The 21,824-nt window shown below is 35.9% G+C and overlaps 1 protein-coding gene across 2 annotated transcripts in view; it reads left to right on the forward strand.

Annotated features, from left to right (window-relative positions):
• Positions 1-21,623, forward strand: part of CHEK1 (checkpoint kinase 1) — a 31,722-nt gene extending 10,099 nt beyond the window's left edge. For both annotated transcript variants that reach the window (XM_007074070.3, XM_042958090.1), the window contains exons 6-13: positions 8,593-8,781; positions 9,220-9,324; positions 12,083-12,178; positions 15,842-15,950; positions 16,148-16,325; positions 16,595-16,726; positions 19,211-19,312; positions 20,802-21,623. In XM_007074070.3, the coding sequence (XP_007074132.1) occupies positions 8,593-8,781; positions 9,220-9,324; positions 12,083-12,178; positions 15,842-15,950; positions 16,148-16,325; positions 16,595-16,726; positions 19,211-19,312; positions 20,802-20,897 (1,007 nt within the window). In that variant the 3' untranslated portion in view covers positions 20,898-21,623. The remainder of the gene's footprint in view (positions 1-8,592; positions 8,782-9,219; positions 9,325-12,082; positions 12,179-15,841; positions 15,951-16,147; positions 16,326-16,594; positions 16,727-19,210; positions 19,313-20,801) is intronic.
• Positions 21,624-21,824: the final 201 nt, after the last annotated feature.

The following is a 21,824-nucleotide window of genomic DNA, read 5'->3' on the forward strand; positions in this document are numbered from 1 at the left end:
TTTCTGGGTTCTCTATTCTGTTCCATTGATCTGAGTGTCTGTTCTTGTGCCAGTACCATACTGTCTTGATGATTACAGCTTTGTAGTATAGCTTGAAGTCTGGGATTGTGATGCCTCCTGCTTTGGTTTTCTTTTTCAAGATTGCTTTGGCTATTCGGGGTCTTTTCTGGTTCCATACAAATTTTAGGATTATTTGTTCCAGCTCTGTGAAGAATGCTGGTGTTATTTTGATAGGTATTGCATTGAATTTGTAGATTGCTTTGGGTAGTATCAACATTTTAAACAACATTTGTTCTTCCTATCCAGGAGCATGGAATCTTTTTCCATTTTTTTGTGTCTTCTTCAATTTCTTTCATAAGCTTTCTGTAGTTTTCAGCATATAGATTTTTCACCTCTTTGGTTAGATTTAATCCTAGGTATTTTATGGTTTTTGGTGCAACTGTAAATGGGATCGATTCCTTGATTTCTCTTTCTGTTGCTTCATTGTTGATGTATAGGAATGCACCCGATTTCTGTGTGTTGATTTTATATCCTGCAACTTTGCTGAATTCATGAATCAATTCTAGCAGTTTTTTGGTGGAATCTTTTGGGTTTTCCATATAGAGTATCATGTCATCTGCGAAGAGTGAAAGTTTGACCTCCTCCTGGCTGATTTGGATGCGTTTTATTTCTTTGTGTTGTCTAACTGCAGAGGCTAAGACTTCCAATACTATGTTGAATAACAGTGGTGAGAGTCGACATCCTGGTCTTGTTTGTGACCTTAGGGGGAAAGCTGTCAGTTTTTCCCCATTGAGAATATTAACATTGGGTTGTTCATATATGGCTTTTATGATCTTGAAGTATGCTCCTTCTATCCCTACTTTCTTGAGGGTTTTTATCAAGAAAGGATGCTGTATTTTGTCAAATGCTTTCTCTGCATCTATTGAGAGGATCCTATGGTTCTTGTCCTTTCTTTTATTTATGTGATGAATCACGTTAATTGTTTTTGCAGATATTGAACCAGCCCTGCATTCCAAGTATAAATCCCATTTGGGCGTGGTGAATAATTTTTTTAATGTATTGTTGGAGCCGGTTGGCTAATATCTTGTTGAGTATTTTTGCTTCCATGTACATCAGGAAAATTGGTCTGTAGTTCTCCTTTTTAGTGGGATCTCTGTCTGGTTTTGGAATCAAGGTAATGCTGGCTTCATAGAAAGAGTTTGGAAGTTTTCCTTCCATTTCTATTTTTTGGAACAGCTTCAAGAGAATAAGTGTTAACTCTTCCTTAAATGTTTGGTAGAATTCCCCTGGAAAGCCATCTGGCCCTGGACTCTCGTTTTTTGGCAGATTTTAGATTACTAATTCTTTTTCCTTACTGGTTATGGGTGTGTTCAAATTTTCTATTTCTTCCTGTTTCAGTTTTGGTAGTGTATATGTTTCTAGGAATTTGTCTGTTTCTTCCAGATTGCCCGTTTTATTGGCATATAATTGCTCATAATATTCTCTTATTATTGTTTTTATTTCTGCTGTGTTGGTTGTGATCTCTCCTTTTTCATTCTTGATTTTATTTATTTGGGTCCTTTCCTTTTTCTTTTTGATCAAACTGGCTAGTGGTTAATCAATTTTGTTAATTCTTTCGAAGAATCAGCTTCTGGTTTCATTGATCTGTTCTACTGTTTTTTTGCTTTCGATAGCATTCATTTCTGCTATAATCTTTATTGTTTCCTGTCTTCTGCTGGTTTTGGGTTTTATTTGCTATTCTTTTTCCAGCTCCTTAAAGCATAAGGTTAGGTTGTGTATCTGAGATCTTTCTTCTTTCTTTAGGAAGGCCTGGATTGCTATATACTTTCCTCTTATGACCGCCTTTGCTGCATCCCAGAGGTTTTGGGTTGTGGTGTTGCCATTTTCATCGACTTCCATGTACTCTTTAATTTCCTCTTTATCTTCTTGGTTAGCCCATTCATTCTTTAGTAGGATGTTCTTTAGTCTCCAAGTATTTGTTACCTTTCCAGATTTTTCTTGTGGTTGATTTCGAGTTTCATAGCGTTGTGGTCTGAAAATATGCAAAGTATGATCTCAATCTTTTTGTATTTACTTAGGGCTGACTTGTGTCCCAGTATATGGTCTATTCTGGAGAACGTTCCATGTGCACTGGAGAAGAATGTATATTCTGCTGCTTTAGGATAAAATGTTCTGAATATATCTGTTAAGTCCATCTGGTCCAGTGTGTCATTCAAAGCCATTGTTTCCTTGTTGATTTTTTGATGAGATGATCTGTTCATTGCTGTGAGTGGGGTGTTGAAGTCTCCTACTATTATGGTATTACTGTCGATGAGTTTCTTTATGTTTGTGATTAATTGATTTATATATTTGGGTGCTTTCACATTTGGCACATAAATGTTTACAATTGTTAGTTCTTCTTGGTGGATAGGCCCCTTGATTGTGATATAATGCCCTTCTGCATCTCTTCTGCAGTCTTTATTTTAAAGTCTAGATTGTTTGATATAAGTATGGTTACTCCGGCTTTCTTTTGTTGACCATTAGCGTGACAGATGGTTCTCCATCCCCTTATTTTCAATCTGAAGGTGTCTTTAGGTCTAAAGTGGGTCTCTTGTAAACAGCATATAGATGGATCTTCTTTTCTTATCCATTCTGTTACCCTATGTCTTTTGATTGGAGCATTGAGTCCATTGATGTTTAGAGTGAGTACTGAAAGATGAATTTGTTGCCATGATGATGCTTGTAGAGTTGGAGTTTCTGGTGGTGTTCTCTAGTCCTTTCTAATCTTTGTTGCTTTCTTTTCTCCCCTCAGAGAGTCCCCCTTAAAATTTCTTGAAGGGCTGGTTTAGTGGTCACAAACACCTTTAATTTTTGTTTGTCTGGGAAACTTTTTATCTCTCCTTCTATTTTGAATGACAGCCTTGCTAGATAAAGAATTCTTGGCTGCATATTTTTCTGATTCAGCACACTGAATATATCCTGCCACTGCTTTCTGGCCTGCCAAGTTTCTGTGGATAGGTCTGCTGCACACCTGATCTGTCTTTCTTTGTAGGTTAGGGACTTTTTTTCCCTTGCTGCTTCCATGATTCTCTCTTTGCCAGAGTATTTTGTGAATTTGACTATGATATGCCTTGTTGATGGTCGGTTTTTGTTGAATCTAATGGGGTCCTCTGTGCTTCCTGGATTTTGATGTCTGTGTCTTTCCCCAGGTTAGGAAAGTTTTCCACTATGATTTGCTCACATAACCCTTCTACCCCTATTTCTCTCTCTTCCTCCTCTGGGACCCCTATGATTCTGATGTTGTTCCTTTTTAATGAGTCACTGATTTCTCTAATTCTTAAATCATGCTCTTTTACCTTAGTCTCCCTCTTTTTTTCTGCTTCATTATTCTCTATAAGTTTGTCCTCTATATTGCTGATTCTCTGTTCTGCCTCATCCATCCTTGCCGCAGCTGCATCCATCTGTGATTGCAGCTCAGTTGTAGCATTTTTAATTTCATTCTGGCTATTTTTACTTCTTTTATCTCTGCAGAAAGGGATACTAATCTATTTTTGACTCCAGCTAGTATTCTTATTACGGTGATTCTAAATTCTGGTTCAGACATCTTGCTTATATCGGTGTTGATTACATCCCTGGCTGTCGTTTCTTTGTGCTCTTTCTTTTGGGGTGAATTCCTTCGTTTTGTCATTTTGAAGGCAGAAAATGAATTAATGAGGTATAAAAATTGAAATTAAAAAATATTAAAATTAAAAAATTAAAAACACGCACAGAAACAAAAATTGAATAAATGATGCTAGATCCTAGGTGTGTTTTGGTTGGGTGTTGAAAGTGGTTTGACAGATTACAGAAAAAAAGGGGGGGAGGAGAAAAGGAAATCGTTTGAAAATTTGAAAAAATGAATACACTGAAGTAGACTAAAATGAGATGAGGGGAGTAAAACAGAATTTGAAAAAATATACGCAAAAGTAAAGGATACAGTAGAAAAAAATTAAAGAAAAATATTTTTAATAAAAATTAAAAACAAAATGAAATTTTTCTTTCTGTATTCAAGAAAAAGAAAAGAAACGAGAAAGAAAAAAGGAAAAAAAGGAAATCGTTTGAAAGTTTGAAAAAGTGAATACACTGTGGTAGACTAAAATAAAATGATGGAAGTAAAATAGAATTTGAAATAATTTACATAAAAGTGAAAAATGAAGTAAAAAATTAAAAAAATATATTTTTGATAGAAATTGAAAGTAAAAATAAAGTTTTTCTCTTTCTGCATTCAGGAAAAAGAGAAAAAAAAGGAAATTGTTTGAAAATTTGAAAAGGTGAATACACTGAAGTAGATTAAAATAAAATGATGGAAGTAAAATAGAATTTGAAAAAATTTACACAAAAGTAAAAAATATAGTAATAAGAATTAAAAATATTTTTAATAAATTTGAAAATAAAAATGAATTTTTTCTCTTTCTGTATTCAAGAAAAAGAAAAGAAGTGTAAAAGAGAAAAAAAGGAAAAGAAAGAAAATTGAATAGATGAACCTGCTAACAGATTGAAGTAGGACTGAAATTGCTTCGTTTTCCCCTAGAAGTCAGTCTATGTAGCTCTTTATATTCCGTAAACTAAGCCGGCTGTGAGACTTTTGTTCTTGAAGAGTGAAGTTGGCCCAGTTGGGCGGGGCTCAGTGTAACCGCTCTGATCTCCACTAGATGGCGCTGCTAGCCTACTGGGGTGGATTGTTGCGGGCTTCTAGGTGCGTATGCGCGGGATCGGTGAAAATGGCACCGCCCAGCTACCCAGTCTGTTCTCCCAGATCAGCAATGGCACACCAGCCCTCTGTCTTCAGCTTTTGTCCACTCCCCGCTTTTTCACTCTCTGTGACCAGGCCCCAGGCAGTACCTCTCTCCCGAGTTTTGTCTCAGATGCTGGAGAATTCCTTTAACTTCCATTTATCATTCTATTTTCATTACTTTTTTTTTTTTTTTTTCCAACGTTTATTTATTTTTGGGACAGAGAGAGAGCATGAACGGGGGAGGGCAGAGAGAGAGGAGGACACAGAATCGGAAGCAGGCTCCACGCTCTGGGCCATCAGCCCAGAGCCCGACGCGGGGCTCGAACTCACGGACCGCGAGATCGTGACCTGGCTGAAGTCGGACGCTTAACTGACTGCGCCACCCAGGCGCCCCTATTTTCATTACTTTTTGAATGCTAATAGCCTTGATGGTATTACAGTCAATTCTTCCCCTTCTTCATTTACAAATTAAGTCCTTTTTTGAATAAATGTAGGTTTCTAGCTAAATAAAACACTCTGGGAAAGAAGAATTGTGTGTCTACCTGTGAGAAGCAGTATAGCATATTTTTAAGAGCTTGAGATTTACAGTCATTTGAACCTAGGGTTAATCTAGGCCACCTCCTAGTAGGTGTATGGCCTTGGGTAAGTTGCTTGCCTTCTCTCTGCCCCACTTTCCTTCTTTATAAAATGGTGATAGTAAGAATCTATTTGGGTTGTAAGGATAAAGGAGACATATATATCTTTACCCATATATGTATTAACATAAGTTAGATCATAAGATATATGCTTTTTTAACGTGCATGTGGACTTTATTTTTCAGCCTTTTCCATTGTATTTATAGTGTAAAAATCTTTACTTTTAATGAAAACTTAAAAAAAATTCAGGCATGGGGCCCATCTGGCTGGCTCAGTCAGTAAAGCATGTGACTTTTGATTGTAGAGTGATGAATTCAAGCCTCACATTGGGCATAGAGCTTACTTAAATAAATTCAAGCACGTAAAAAATTATATAAAACATATAATACATATTATAATAAAATAAAAATACAGCAACCACCTGTGTAACAACTTGGTTTAAAAAATTAAACATTATACATATGTATACCACTCGAAGCAGTGGTGTTTATAATAGCAAAAAACTGGAAACAACCTAAATATCTGTCAACAATAGAATAGATAAATTATGAAATGGATAATTTATAGGTACAAGTAATGACATGGATATAAGTTTCATAGAAGTATTTATACCAGTATGATTCTATTTATAGGAAGTTCAAAAATACATAAAATAAAACATTGTTTATTTGGGAATAAACAAATATGGGAAAAATTACAGAGGAAAAAAGCATATTAAAACCAAAATCAGAATGGTGGTTACTTATGAGAAGGTAGAGAAAGAAATAAATTGAGGGAAGTAATTACAGGGGATTTCAAATTTTTTTTTTTTACATTTATTTATTTTTGATAGAGACAGAGCACAAGTGGGGGAGGGGCAGAGAGAGAAGGAGACACAGAATCCAAAGCAAGCTCCAGGCTCTGAGCTGTCAGCACAGAGCCCAACGCTGGGCTCGAATTCCCAAACCACGAGATCATGACCTGAGCCGAAGTTGGATGCTTAACTGACTGAGCCACCCAGGCACCCCAATTAATTACAGGGGATTTCAAAGGAGATATGAATGTTCTTAAGTTGAGTATTGGGTAAATGGGATATGCTCACATCCTGCATATTCTGTAAACATTCTTTTGTTTCTATTCAATATTTAATAATCTTTTTTTAAAAAGATAATGTTACTGGGGCACCTGGGTGGCTCATTCGGTTGAGCGTCCGACTTCGGCTCAGGTCATGATCTCGCGGTCCGTGAGTTTGAGCCCCGCGTCGGGCTCTGTGCTGACAGCTCAGAGCCTGTTTCAGATTCTGTGTCTCCCTCTCTCTGACCCTCCCCCTTTCATGCTCTGTCTCTGTCTCAAAAATAAACGTTAAAAAAGAAAAATTTTTTAAAAATAAATAAAAAAAGATAATGTTACTAATATAGTCCAAGTCCTGTGTATGCCTTCTCAAATGTATTCCCTTTTCTTTTTCTTAGAGATAACCACACTCCTCAATTTAGAATTGATTATATGCAGTTCTCTAACCTGAGTGTTATGTTGCAGACATAAGGAAACAATAAAATCTGAGGAATGCTACAGTCATCCATTAGTATTTTCAGTGATTAGTAACATAGAAGTAACTTGGCACTCTAACTCTCAGTGGTTTGTCAAGATTGTGTCACGTATAGCTATTAAAAGGATAATTACAGTAGCTACCTCCCAATTCAAATACAGGTAAACATTATCAATGGATTATATATCATATTGTATGGATATGTATATACCTGATTTTAAAGAATCATTTCCCTATTTTAGGACATTTAAGTTGTTTCTAGCTTAGAAAATGGAACAGTGATGTCTGTTCTAAAGTTTTGCGCAGTCCCCGTATAAAACTTGGGTCATGTTATAATGGATATTTGCTATGGCCCTTGTCCTTTTTTTTCCACTCATACCCTATTCCATGTCAGAACTATAGATAGACCTTTTCTTTTTTTAAACAACTTACCTACATAGTTTTCCTTGCATACATGTGTAACAAGATTTTACCATTTCCTTATTGGATATTTAAGCTATTTACAGATAATACTGCTAGATTATAGATAATACTTCTTGTGTTTGTCAATTTGGGGGATTATTTCTGTGTTTGTGTTCCTGGAAATGGGAATTGCTAGTTTAAAATTCTTTTTTAATGTTTATTTATTTTTGAGATTGAAAGGCAGCACAAGAGGGGATGGGCAGTGAGAGGGAGACACAGAATCTGAAGCAGGCTCAAGGCTCCAAGCTGTCAGCACAGAGCCTGACATAGGGCTTGAACCCACTATGAACTGTGAGATCATGACCTCAGCCAAAGTGAGACACTCAACCGACTGAGCCACCGAGGTGCCCCAGGAATTTCTAGTTTAAAGAGTGAATATTTCAATTTTGACATCTTTTGATAGATTGCCCTCTAAAAAGGTTATACCATTTGACACCTTGATAATAGGGGGTCTTCCCTCCTAAGATTAGGTTAGATTCCCTTGCTATAAGATCTAGTAATATCCTATGTTTTCGTAACTTTCCCAACAGTTGTCTGTTGTTAATCTTCTTTAGTAATTCACTTACCTGCATTGGCTAGCATAGCATCAGTCAGTTGTGGTGGATATTCACTAAGCACAGGGTAAGTTGAAAGTTCTGCTTGTAGTTTGTGTGTGTTTAAGATGAAGTTAGAGGAAATTTGCCTTTCTGGTTTATTTTCTGTGTGTAGTTCCTCCTCCTTTTCTAAAGTTAGCCACTTTGACACGAAATTTTAATGTTTGTGGATCTTTAGTTTTGGTATGTCTTTACATATTTTCTTCCTGCTCTGTGGGTTTGTTTGCTGCTGAGAAAGTTGTACCTGGTTTGTTATTGATGTCTCCTTCCAGCCCTTTGTACAAGTTGATGAAGGACTTGGCTGTGCTTTCAGCCTAAGACTATAGTGCCCTTTTTACAGAAGGACAGCCCCTTTTGACTCCATTGTCTTTAACCTGGTCCAAACTGTTTTGTGTATTGATGATTTTTCTTTAGTTAATAGAAGCTCTGAGGCCTTTTTCTAGGTTTAGCTAGGTGAAAATGTCTTTTATTTCTTTTAAAATGTCTTTTTTTGTCATTTTAAGGTAGAAAAGTTCTACAAACTTGAAGTAACACCAGTGATTTTCCAGTAATACTTAATTCCTTTAAGTATATCTATTTACAAAACATCTTTATTAAGTGCCATTCACTTTTCCTTTGGTTTAGATAACCTCAAGATCTCTGACTTTGGCTTGGCAACAGTGTTTCGGCATAATAATCGTGAGCGTTTATTGAACAAGATGTGTGGCACTTTACCTTATGTTGCTCCAGAACTTCTAAAGAGAAAAGAATTTCATGCAGAACCAGTTGATGTTTGGTCCTGTGGAATAGTACTTACAGCAATGTTGGCTGGAGGTAAGAGCTTTTTAATCATGATGAAACTCCTGTCTATGGAAAGCCAGATTTGTTGTACCAAAATAAATAAAACAAACCAGGGGAATCCATATTTATATGATAGTATTTTGGTAGTAAACTTATTTATAACTAAGTTGGAACTTTTAATGTCAAAGCTTTTTAAAAATCAGTTTTATGTAGAGCTGCTAAATGAAATATCACAATAGCAACCTCTTTTAAAATTCATGTGAATAATTTTGGAAAGAGTAGGGTAGAAGTAGTTTATCTGTCTTTGAGGTGCCTCTAAAATTTCTATGAGTTAGCATTCTTAGTTTGAAAACCATATTGAATTAATTTGGAGGAAACATTTAATGGATTTGTATCACTGATTATTTTCCTTTAAAATCTTTACTATATAATGACATGAACACTCAAAACTGGGACTTGTTTCTTTTTTAGAATTGCCATGGGACCAGCCCAGTGACAGTTGTCAGGAATATTCTGATTGGAAAGAAAAAAAAACATACCTCAACCCTTGGAAAAAAATTGATTCTGCTCCTCTAGGTAACTGGGTTATGTTGATTGAAAGCACTGATTTCTTGGATAATGAAGACTAGTGCTGTTTTAATTTTTTTCTTATAAATTTTTTCTTTTTAACTTTTAAATAATCACATAAATAGGGGCGCCTGGGTGGCGCAGTCGGTTAAGCGTCCGACTTCAGCCAGGTCACGATCTCGCGGTCCGTGAGTTCGAACCCCGCGTCAGACTCTGGGCTGATGGCTCGGAGCCTGGAGCCTGTTTCCGATTCTGTGTCTCCCTCTCTCTCTGCCCCTCCCCCGTTCATGCTCTGTCTCTCTCTGTCCCAAAAATAAATAAAAAACGTTGAAAAAAAAAAATTAAAAAAAAAATTAAATAATCACATAAATAGTCTGTGATCCTTGCAGATAGATTAGAAAATAACAATTTTTTAAAACCCTATAATCCCAGCACTCGGCACTCGTTAATAGTTTCTATTAATGTTTCGATATATAGTTCTACACTTTGTTGTAAAAATAAATAGCAAGTATATGTTTTTTGTATATGTATATAAGTGTGTGTGTTTTTACAAAAAATAAGATCATACTACACATGCTATTTTATAACCTGTTTTTTTTGTCTTAATGCTATAGTGAAGTACATTTTTCCATGACTATAGTTGTAGGTCTGTCTCATTATTTATAAATGAAAGCTGTGATGGTATTTTGCTATGTGGATATGTCTTACTATATGCATCCAATTCACTGTTTCAAAGACTTATATTTAAAAAAAATTTTTACTTATGAAAGAGATCCAGTGATCATCCCTATAATGCACATACTGTAAATCATTTAATTAAAAAGCAAATCCAGAAATATCAAGGATGTATACAGGTTTTTTGTTCTTTTTTTTTTAAATATTTATTTTGAGAGAGAGAGAGTGAACACATGTTTGTGAGAAGGGGCAGAGAGAGGGAGAGAGAGAATCCCAGCAGGGTTTGCATCATCAGCATAGAGCCTGGTGTGAGGCTAACCATGAGATCATGACCTGAGCTGAAATCAAGAGTCAGTCGTTTAACTGACTAAGCCACTTTGGTGCCCCTAGGATGTATGCAGTTTTTAATTATTATGGTTTACTTTGCCAAATTACTTTTCAGAAAGTTTGTACCATTTTACCACAGTCTCATTGGTTTATATATTTTTAAAAATATTTGATTATTAGCTTTTTGCCTGTTTTTGTGGATGGTTTATTTTACTCACTTTTTGGCAGGGAGGTTTTCTTATTACTTTGAATTTTTTAAAACATTAATGTCATTAGATCTTTGCATTTGTTACAAATATTTTTCACAATTTGCCATGCATTTTTATTTTGTTTATGCTATTTTCATGTGCAGAAGTTTTATATTTTTATTTATTCAAATCTATTATTTTGTCCTTTGTGGTTTTCTGACTGTATTGTTATGTTTGGCAAGGTCTTCCCCACCCCTAACTTTAGAAGAAAATTCCTGTGTTTTCATATGTGTGGTTTTTTTTAATGTTTATTTTGAAAGAGAGTGCGAGTGGGGGAAGGGTAGAGAGAGAGAGGGAGACACAGAATCTGTAGCAGGCTTCAGGCTCTGAGCTGTCAACACAGAGCCCACAGTACGGCTGGAACTCAAAACCATGAGATCACTACCTGAGCCGAAACCAAAAGTTGGACATTTAACCAACTGAGCAACTCAGGCACCCCTTAGTTTATTTTTTATGTAGGTTCCATGCCCAGTGTGGGGCTTGAACTCATAATTCTGAGATCAGGAGTTACATGCTTTACTGACTGAGCCAGCCAGGGGGACACCCCTCATTTGTGTTTTTATACCTTCAGTTTTTCATTGAAGTCTTTGGTCCATTAGAAAATAATTTTGGGAGGAGGTTAGAGTGGGAGAGAACAAAAGCATAAGAGACTCTTAAAAACTGAGAACAAACTGAGGGTTGATGGGAGGTGGGAGGGAGGGGAGGGTGGGTGATGGGTATTGAGGAGGGCACCTTTTGCGATGAGCACTGGGTGTTGTATGGAAACCAATTTGACAATAAACTTCATATATTGAAAAAAAAAAAGAAAAGAATTTTGGGGGAGCCTAGGTGGCTCAGTCGGTTAAGCGGCAGACACTTGGTTTCGACTCAGGTCATGATCTCACGGTTCATGAGTTCAAACCCTGCATTGGGCTCTGCACTGACAGTGCAGAGTCTGCTTGGGATTCTCTCTCCCTCTCTCTCTGCCCCTTCCTTACCTGATCATGTTGTCTCTGTGTCTCTCAAATAAACAAAAAAACCTCAATAAAAAAAGAAAATAATTTTGGTTTTGGGAGATGTATGAGTTCTTTATCAAAATAATTAAGGTACTTTAGGATGACAGTTACTTATATTACTATCTCTTAAAAAGCTACTAGAAAGTAATTTTTCTTTATAAAACTGTGTGAATGAGGATGTAACTTGACATATTGGCACACTGGAGTTTGGTGTTGAAAATGGATGAGGATTTTTAAATCTTTTTGTTAATGTTGTCAAATGGGGAGAAACATTTCCACCTGGTTCTTGCTTTACTTGTTTGCAGACAACTGAGCATCAGATCTGGGAATGGCGTTCTCAGATACAGACAGTAGCAAAGAGCAAATGCATGAAATTAAAGCAATAATTAAGTAGCTTTATTCTTTCTCCTCCCTGGAAATAATATTTGGATATAAGGAGATCAATAGAGAATATATTCCACAGTACAAGTTTCTAATTTGCATGTCTCTTTTGTAAATGTTGTCTTAATATTTTATTTTTAGCTTTGCTGCATAAAATCCTAGTTGAGAATCCATCAGTAAGGATTACCATTCCAGACATCAAAAAAGATAGATGGTACAACAAACCTCTCAAGAAAGGTAATATCCTTAAAATACAAGTATTTTTTTTCTGTGAAAGAAAAGGCACTTGCATTCAGTATCACAAATCAACAATACAGGATACCTATGGTCTCTGTCCTTATGTAGGTTGTAATGTGTAGTAGGAAAAACAGAAATACAAAAAATAATTTTAAGTTTGTTAATAAAGTGGAAAAGCAGAGTACTATAGCTAAGTGTTTGACCAGGTCTTAAGTGACTTAGAAGACTTGTCTTCCTGAGGAAATCACATTAAATCTAAGAACCGAAGATTAAAAGGGACCTAGCCAGATGAGTACTAGCAAGATGAGTGGCAGATTCTGAACAGAGGAAGCAACATTTAGAGAGTCTTAGAGTTTGGAAGGTGATACATTTGAGGAACTTGAAAGAAGACCAGTATGGCATGGACCATGTCTGGCTTGTCATTTTAAGTCATTAGTCGTTAGCATGATGTGTGGTACATTGTAGGCTCTCAGTAAATGTTTGTTGAGTAAATGAGTGAATAGAGAAGGGGGAGAGGGAGAGAGGTTTGAAATGAAGTAGATAGTGACCGAAGTGTGAAGGAGGACCTTGTAAACCATGTTGAGGATTTTGGGCTTTAACTTAAGGCCATTGAGGAAGCAAGGAAATGACACGATCGTATATTTGGTTTTAAAAGGTCCTTCTGCCTACTTTTTTTTTTTTTCCATTGTTTTTGAAATTTTTTATCCTAGATGTGAGAAGATGGTACCTTGGATTGGGTTAGTAGCAATGGATTTGGAAGGAAGAGGTAGATGCCAAAGAAACTTACAAACTAGAATTGATAGGACTGGTAATTGTTTATATGTAGAAAATGAAAGAGAATTAGGAATCCAGGATGACTCTTCTGGGGTGACAAACTCAGAAAATGGTGATGCCATTTACTGGGATATAACTTAGGAAAAACAGAATTGGGGAGAAATTTTATTTGGCTTTGGACATGTTGATTTTGAGAAATAAAACTGTCTAATAAGTGTGTGTGTGTGTGTGTGTGTGTGTGTGTGTGTGTGTGTAACTCAGGAGACAGGACCAGGCTTGAGATGTCAATATTTAGTTGTTTTCTGCAAATAGATGATAATTTAAACTGGTAGATGAAATTAAGTATATGAAATCTTAAGGAATGTCAACATTTAAGTAGTAAGTAGAGGCCAGGGACACACAAAAGTAGCCAAAGAGATGGGAGGAACATCTGGAGAATATGAAAAAAGTGAGGCCAACAGAAGAAAATGTGTGATAGTAGCAAACACTGTTAAGTGAATTAATAACATGAAGCCTGAAAATTTGCCCAGTAGTTATTCATGATCATGGCAGGAACTGGTTTGGTGAAAGGCTAGGAGTAATTTTACTTGACAGTGCAATGATTATAGTCTAAAAGAGAGATAATGAAGCAGAGTATAGACAGCTCATTCAAGAAGTCTGGCTGTGAATGGGAGGAGAGAATGGCTAAAGATAAGTGAGGAGTTTTTAACTCTTCTCTGAATGTGTCTTTTCCCTTTTCCCTTTGTTTTAATTGAACTCAAGCTCTCTCCTGAGAACACAGCTTCCCCTCAAGTGGTGATGTTTTCTTTCCCACACACTCCTACCCTTGAATCTGGGAGTGGGGCAGGCATCCTTTTTGTCCTTCATTTCTACTTTCTCCCTTTTTCTCATATTTCTCCCCTCTTCATTTTGAATCTCATATTATCAGACTACTTCCTAATGTTCCCTCCTTGTGATAATCAGTTTCTGAACCCCCATTTAAAACTCCTGCCACATTGTCACTCTCTCTAACGTGACTCTTGTACATTTTGTCATGGCTCTTGGTGATTTAAATATTCATTTGGATGACCCTTCGAATATCCTGATTTCATATTTCCTTTACCTTCTCTCTAGTGATCTTCTCTTCAGACATCCTGCTTTAACTACTGGCATATTTTTTTTCTGGCTTCCTCCTCTAGTACCCTGACTTCAACAATCCTTTGACCCTGCCTAGACTTGAAGTCCATTAATTCTACTTCCTTTTCACTATATCTTACCTGTCCCCTCCCTAGGTCCTCAGTTCCATCGTCACTACTTTAAATCCCAAGGTCAGTCATTGTAATGACTTCTTTACTTTCAGCTTCAGCGTTCCTGCCCTGTTCTCTCTTGATCATGCTTACTGGACAAAACCTAATCCAATTTTAATCCAGTTTTCTACCTGCTCTATACTTACACCTGCACAGCTGATTGCACCTGGACCAAAATACACAACAGTGTTCACTTTAAATTCAGGATCACTGATCTCCAGTGAGCCCTTAATTCTGCCAGGCAATTATAATGCATTTCCCTACTTCTTTCACAACCTCAGTCTTCTAAGTCACATTTGTATACCTTTTTTTTTTGTTTTTCAACTTCTAGCACCTCCTTCCCCATCCTCACTCTCACTTCCTATTTCACTGGGAAATAGAAACAATCATAAGGCAACTTCCATAAGCTCCCATCACCATCTCCAGCCACCTAACCAGCTGCCTCTGTGCTCATATATTCTGCTTTCTCCTTTGTTGCTATGAATAAATTGTCTGCTCCAGATATATACTAGCTCTCTCTCTTATGCACTAGGCCCATTTCTCTTTTGCCTACTCAGAGACAATTCTTTTGTCTTCCTCCTGCATCATTAATTTTTCCCTCTACTGCTTTCTCATCAGCATACCAGCATGCTGTTTCTTTCCTCTTACTGCCTGATGTATAGTAGGCTTAATAAAATAAAATATTTGAATGAATTAGTTAGTAAATAAAATGTTCAGCTAAATGTAAGTGTGTTTAAATGACTTTGGGACCGTTCCAGTTGAGAGGAGGAGGCTGAAGGTCAAGAGAGAAGGAATGAAGGAGCATCAAGATCCCCTGAGATAGGAGGGCATAGGCTCACGTACAAGTACAGAGACGAACATTTTATGGGAGCATGGAAGAGGGAAGGATGGGTAGCAGTGCAAGTAAATTGACAGATTTAGTAGTGGCAAATTGACGGAGTTTCTAATGACTTATTTTCTTTGTGCAGTTGGAGATGGTATCGAATGCGAAGCAGTGAGGTGGTGGGGGTGGGTCGTTATGGGAATTTGACAAGAGTATAGAAGTTTTGAAGAGATCATTGTGTAGAAAGGGAGAGGAAACTAACTAGAGAAACACAGTGTTGAAGATTCAGCTGATGGTAGTAACCAATGAATTTATAGTGGCATCATTTTCTGTATAATGATTATTCTTGGTAAAGCTTTTCCAGGGAGCAAAGAATGTTGGATAGAGCAGATTCATAATATTTATCACCACTGTCATAAATTGTTTTCTATTTTTAAAAGTTTTGGTTTTTTAGCTAGGTCTCTTTGTCTTCATAGAACACTGTTCTTTTACCATAAATGGTACCATTAAAATTGTGGCCTTAACCCCATACTTGGAACATGCTTACAGGTCAGGATTTGTGAAATGTGTAATTTGATAAGTGAGTTCTCATAAGTTTATAATGATCATATTTCTTTTGTAATCATGTACAAAGAGCCACTATTTGTCTTATAGAACTATTTTGCTTTAAATACATGGATTTAGATGTGTTTTTACTTCTTGAATTTTCCAGTGGGGTTAGTTGAAGAACATTGCTTAGGAGACTTGAAAATATTTGTATTTATGTTTTCTGTTTTTTAGGGGCAAAGAGGCCCCGAGTCACTTCAGGTGGTATATCAGAGTCTCCTAGTGGATTTTCTAAGCACATTCAATCCAATTTGGACTTCTCTCCAGTGAACAGTGCTTCTAGGTAAGATAAATCAGCAAAGATCAAATAGTTGTTGAAAGTAGTACTCCCATAAGAAGTAATGCATATATATATATTTTTTTTTTTTTTCTTAATAGTGAATGTAATGTTTATCAGTGTGAGAATGGTAATGTGATATAAGAAAGGCCAGATTGATTTTATCTAAAAATATATATTTTCCCCATATCTGAATGCCTCAGTGAAGAAAATGTGAAGTACTCCAGTTCCCAACCAGAACCACGGACAGGTCTTTCCTTATGGGACACCAGTCCTTCATATATTGATAAACTGGTACAAGGGATCAGTTTTTCCCAGCCCACATGTCCTGATCATATGCTCCTGAATAGTCAGTTACTTGGCACCCCAGGATCCTCACAGGTAAGGGAATTTAGTTTTTCAAATAAATAATGAAAACCCTCTAGTTTTTTGTCATAAAGCCTTTTTTTAAATGTATAAATCTTAGAAATGTTGTATTAACACTTTAACATATACAGATTTTTTTTTTTTGCAAAGGAAGGAAGAATTAGAAGATACTTTGATGTATAAGAATCTTAAGTCACAGAAGAGAATTTTCAGACCAATTAGTTGTGATATGACTGCTTTTGGTGATACCAGATTCATTCAGGTCTCCTCTGTTTGACATGTAGAACCCTTGGCAACGCTTGGTTAAAAGAATGACACGGTTTTTTACCAAATTGGATGCAGACAAATCTTACCAATGCCTGAAAGAGACTTGTGAGAAACTGGGCTATCAATGGAAAAAGAGCTGTATGAATCAGGTATGTTTCATTGATTTTCCTAAAGAAAAATGTAAATATTTGAGTAAAAAAGATCATTATCAGTATATTTTCAAAAAAGAAACAATTGAAATTCAAAGGATTTAAGTAAAATGTTGTTTACCTTAAATAATATTGAAAGTCTTCTCTGAGGTTATTAAAAATACTGACTCAAGTCATTATTTTTTTAAAAACTACATATACTTAAATTGTAACAGTAACAAAGATTCCCTTTATGAAAGATGAATACGTTAACAATCCCATATTTCTTCCACTTCCCCTGCTCCCACCTACCAGTTTTTGTTGTTTATGTTATTATGGCATATTTGTATCATTGAAATTCTTTATTTTTTTATTTTTTTTAATGTTTATTTATTTTTAAGAGAGACAGAGTGTGAGCAGGGGAGGGACAGAGAGAAAGAGGGAGATAGAACTTGAAGCGGGCTCCAGACTCTGAGCTGTCAGCACAGCCCTATGCAGGGCTCGAACTCACGAACCAAAGTCAGACACTTAACTGACTGAGCTACCCAGGAGCCCCTGTATCATTGAAATTCTAATCTGTCTTTAGGTTTTTCAAAAACTTTAATGTCATGAAAAACAACATGAGGGGAATATTATGTATTAAAGAAGCCTGATAAATAATGTAATGCATGATCTTTCACTAGATCATGGATTTAAAGGGGAAAAAAAGCTTTAAAGAGTGTTATTGGGATGATTGGAGAAATTTAATATGGTTTTTATGTTAGATATTGTTTTTGTATCGGTGTCAAATTTCTTGGGTGTTGTCATAATATCGTGGTTTGTAGGCGAATGTGTTCATAGGAGAAATATGTTGAAGTGAAGTGTATGTCTTCTATAGCTTGGTTGAAAAACTTAAAAAAACACACACAAAAAAGACAAGTAAACATATACTTATCTAGGTTGATAAAATCAATGAAGGATATATGGTTATTTATTGTAGATTCTTTCAGTTGTTTTGTAGATTTGTAAGCTTTCAAAATTAAAAGTTAAGGGAAATTGTTACTATGCAGAAATCTGAGGCCAGTCTGATTTTCCTCTCCCTTGTGTGGGGTAACTTACTTTTTTTTGGTCAGGTAGATTTATTGAGATAAAACTCACATAACATAAAAATCATCACTTTAACCATTTTAAAGTGTACAATTTTGTGGTTTTGGTGTATTCACAAGATTGTGCTATTATCATCACTTAATTCCAGAACATTCCATTGCCCCCAAAATAAACTTTATACCAATTAGTGGTCACTCCTCATTCTTCCCTCCCTTCATTCCCTGGCAGCCACTGATTTACTTTCCGTCTTTGTGGACTGCCTATTCTGGATGGTTCATATAAGTGGAGTCATATAATGTCATATAAATGGCTCTTTGTGTCTGTGTTATTTTACTTAGCATGTTTTCAGGGATAATCTGTGTTGTTTACATTCATTACTACTTCATTCCTTTTTACGGGCAAATAATATTCCATTATGTGGATAGAAGACTACATTTTATTTGTCCAGTTTCCTGTTGATGGACATTTGGGATGTTTCTACTTATAGGCTATTATATGAATAATGCTGCTACATACGTTAAAAAATTTTTTTTGTAATGTTTATTTATTTTTGAGAGAACAGAGACAGAGCACGAGCTGGGGAGGGGCAGAGAGAGGGAGACACAGACTCTGAAGCAGGCTGCAGGCTCCGAGCTGTCGGTACAGAGCCCGACGTGGGGCTTGAACTCACGGTCTGTGAGATCATGACCTGGGCCCAGGTTGGACACTTAACTAACTGAGCCACCCAGGCGCCCCTTATACAAGTTTTTGTATGAATTTACATGTGTTTTAGTTTGCCAGGGCTGTCATAACAAAACAGCAGAGACTGGGTGCTTAAACAACAGAAATTTGTTTTCTCAAGATTCCAGAGACCGGAGTCCAAGATCAAGGTGGCAGCAGGGTTGGTTTCCTTGGAGGCTTCTCTTCTTGGCTTTCAGATGGTCTTTCCTCTGTGTGCATGCATACCTGGTATCTATGTATGCTAACTTTTTTTTCTTACAAAGACACCGGTCATATTGGATTAGGGCCCACCTAATGGTCTCATTTTTAACTTAATTACCTTTTTAAAGGCCCAGTCTTCAAATATAATCGTATTCTAAAGAGTTAGGGCTTCAACATACGAATTTTGAGAGGACACAATTGTACCCATAACAATATGTTTTCAATTTCTTAGCTCTATACCTGCTAATAGAATTGCTAAAGCATAGAGTAACTCTACGTTTGACTTTTTGAGGAGCTGCCAAGTGGTTTACCAAAGCAGCTGCACCATTTACATTCCCAGCAGCAATGTATGTGTTTTGTATTTTTCCAGAACATGATGTGTTGTTCTAGTTTTGCATAATTGTGGTACACCAGTGTATTTTTTATAGCCATTCCTTGAAGTGAGAATTATTATAGATATTTTTGTAATTTGGACTAACCTGATTTTTATTGCCTTAGGTTACTGTATCAACAACTGATAGGAGAAACAATAAACTGATTTTCAAAGTGAATTTGGTAGAAATGGATGAGAAGATCTTGGTTGACTTTCGGCTATCTAAGGTATGTAGAACAGCACTTTTTTTTTTTTTTTTTTTTTTTTTTTTTTGAGAGACAGAGTGTGCTGAACTAAAATCAAGAGTCAGATGCTTAATCAACTGAGCCACCCAGGTGCCCCTAGAATAGCACATTTTTTAAAAAAACTTTGTTTTGCTTTTGTTAGAGAAGTATTACGTGTTCATTGTAGAAACCTAAAAAATATGAAAACATATAGAGGAGAAAATAAAAATCAAGTTTAATCTTATCCAGAGAGAACAGAGACTTATTTTTTACTATATTATAGTAGTCTTACTACTTCTTTAGTATGTACTATATGCAAATACTCTTACGTAGAGATTTTTTTTAATGCCATTTATTTGTATTTACATGGCATGTGTAAAATATGGTAACTTGCTTCTTATTCAATGTTATGAGCATTCATTCTTGTCATTCTTCTAAAACAAAGTCTTTTTTGTAGAAAATGTAAATAAGTAAAAATGAAATAAAAATAATCCTAAATTATGCTACCCACCAGTAATTACCCTGATTATTTTAGAGCATTCTAAGCTTTGGGGCACCTGGGTTGGCTCAGTTGGTTGAGTGTCTGGCTCTTGATTTCAGCTCAGTCATGATCTCACCCTTCAGGAGTTTGAGCCCTGTATTGGATTCTGTTCTGACAGCTCAGTGCCTGCTTGTGATTCTCTCTCCTTCTGTCTCTGCCCCTCCCCTATTTATGTTCTCTCTCTCTCTCTCTCTCTCTCTCAAAATAAATAAACTTCAAAAAAAAGGCATTCTAAACTTTTTCTTATTGAATCCAAATACATCTTTTTAATTACAATTATGTGTTTGTCAAAATGTACAATATCATTAATGAATCTTTATCTGTCATAAGTAAGTCTGTGATTAATGTTCATGTACACAGAGTTTTGTTCACATTTCTGGTTATTTCTTTAGAGATTACTCGTTCTGATAGAAGACCAAAATAGCATTTTCTCTATTTCCTGAGAGGTTGTACATGGCTCTAAAGGAGGTTGGAGAAATAGGTCACATTCTGAAATTGGAGCTTTGCTGTTAGATGCTTAGTATGGAATTAAATTATTAAGATCCTACTGTAGTGAAATCTTTCTTATAACTGAACGACTGGCTTTGTTGCCACAGTATTTTGGCAAGATTTCAGTGTAGTTGTGTAGCTTAATTTTAGTTTACAAACCCCCAGTGCCTATGGAAAACAGTGACTTAGGTCCAGAGTTACCAATGCTTGAAACAGACAAGCTGCCATTGTTTCTGCTCTCTGAGCCCAGTGTAGTGGGAACAGTGATGGGCCCAAAATCAAGTTGGAATTATTTATGTAGCCATTTCTTCGAGAATATTTGGTCTTCATAAGAAGACCTGAAGGGAATTGTAGCTGGACATACCTAAGGATATTTGCCTTTAGTTACCACTAAAGAAAGTTTGATTTTATGGCAGTCTCTTTTTTTGACTTTTTTTTTTTTGGATATTATTCCTAATATAGGGTGACGGATTGGAATTCAAGAGACACTTCCTGAAGATTAAAGGGAAACTGAGTGATGTTGTGAGTAGCCAGAAGGTTTGGCTTCCTGCCACATGAGAGATCCATTGGATTCCTGGTGAATATAGTGCTGCTATGTTGACATTATTCTTCCTAGAGAAGATTATCCTAGTCTGCAAACTGCAAACATTAGTCCCTGAAGAGTTGTCTTCCCTCTAGCCAAACATTTTCCAATTCTTTTTGTATGTCCTGCATACAAACAATACCTGTATCTTCATTATAACTAAAGATTTGGGGAACGAATGGATAGAATTCATTAGATATTTCTTCATCTTGTGTTTAGTGTCTACATGTGATGGAAACCATACTTTGGGAATACATGAGCTTACCAGCTTTTATACCAGTGTAATGAAAGATGATATTCTTGTCGCATTGTTAACAAAACATTTGGTTTTATCCAAAAAGTACATGTTTCCTTCATGTTGATTTAGTTATATGGATGGATTAGTAATAAAAGCAATCCCTGTAACTTTTGGACAGTAGATTTATCAGCCTATAAAGTGAAGCCAACTTCAAAAAATATATCCTCAAGATTTGTACTTCCATTTTCACAAGGGCATGACCAAGTATATAAATCTGTTTTTGAATTATAACTGTTAATTAAAATTGCAAGTAGGTATGTTTTTTTCCAGTGTGGTTAATAATATATATAATACTGGTTGGTGTTTCAAGTAGAAGTTGAGCATAAACTCTAATGCTTAACTACCTTTACTCTAAAACTACTATTGCACATTTTAAATATTTTTCTATATTATTTTCTACTTTCACAGCCATATTTTAATTCTTTATTAAAGAAATAAATTTTATTTTGAAAATGAAGAGCTAACTCTGTGGACTTATTGGTGACCAAGCTTCTAGGTGGTAGGGAATAATAGAGGAGGGAGAAAGAAAGAAGCTGTGACAGAAATAGATCTGCTAGATTTACTAAGACTTTGTTTTTCTGATAAAATTTATATTAATTTTTGA

This window comes from Panthera tigris, chromosome D1 (assembly GCF_018350195.1).
Source record: "Panthera tigris isolate Pti1 chromosome D1, P.tigris_Pti1_mat1.1, whole genome shotgun sequence".
Lineage (NCBI taxonomy): Eukaryota > Metazoa > Chordata > Mammalia > Carnivora > Felidae > Panthera > Panthera tigris.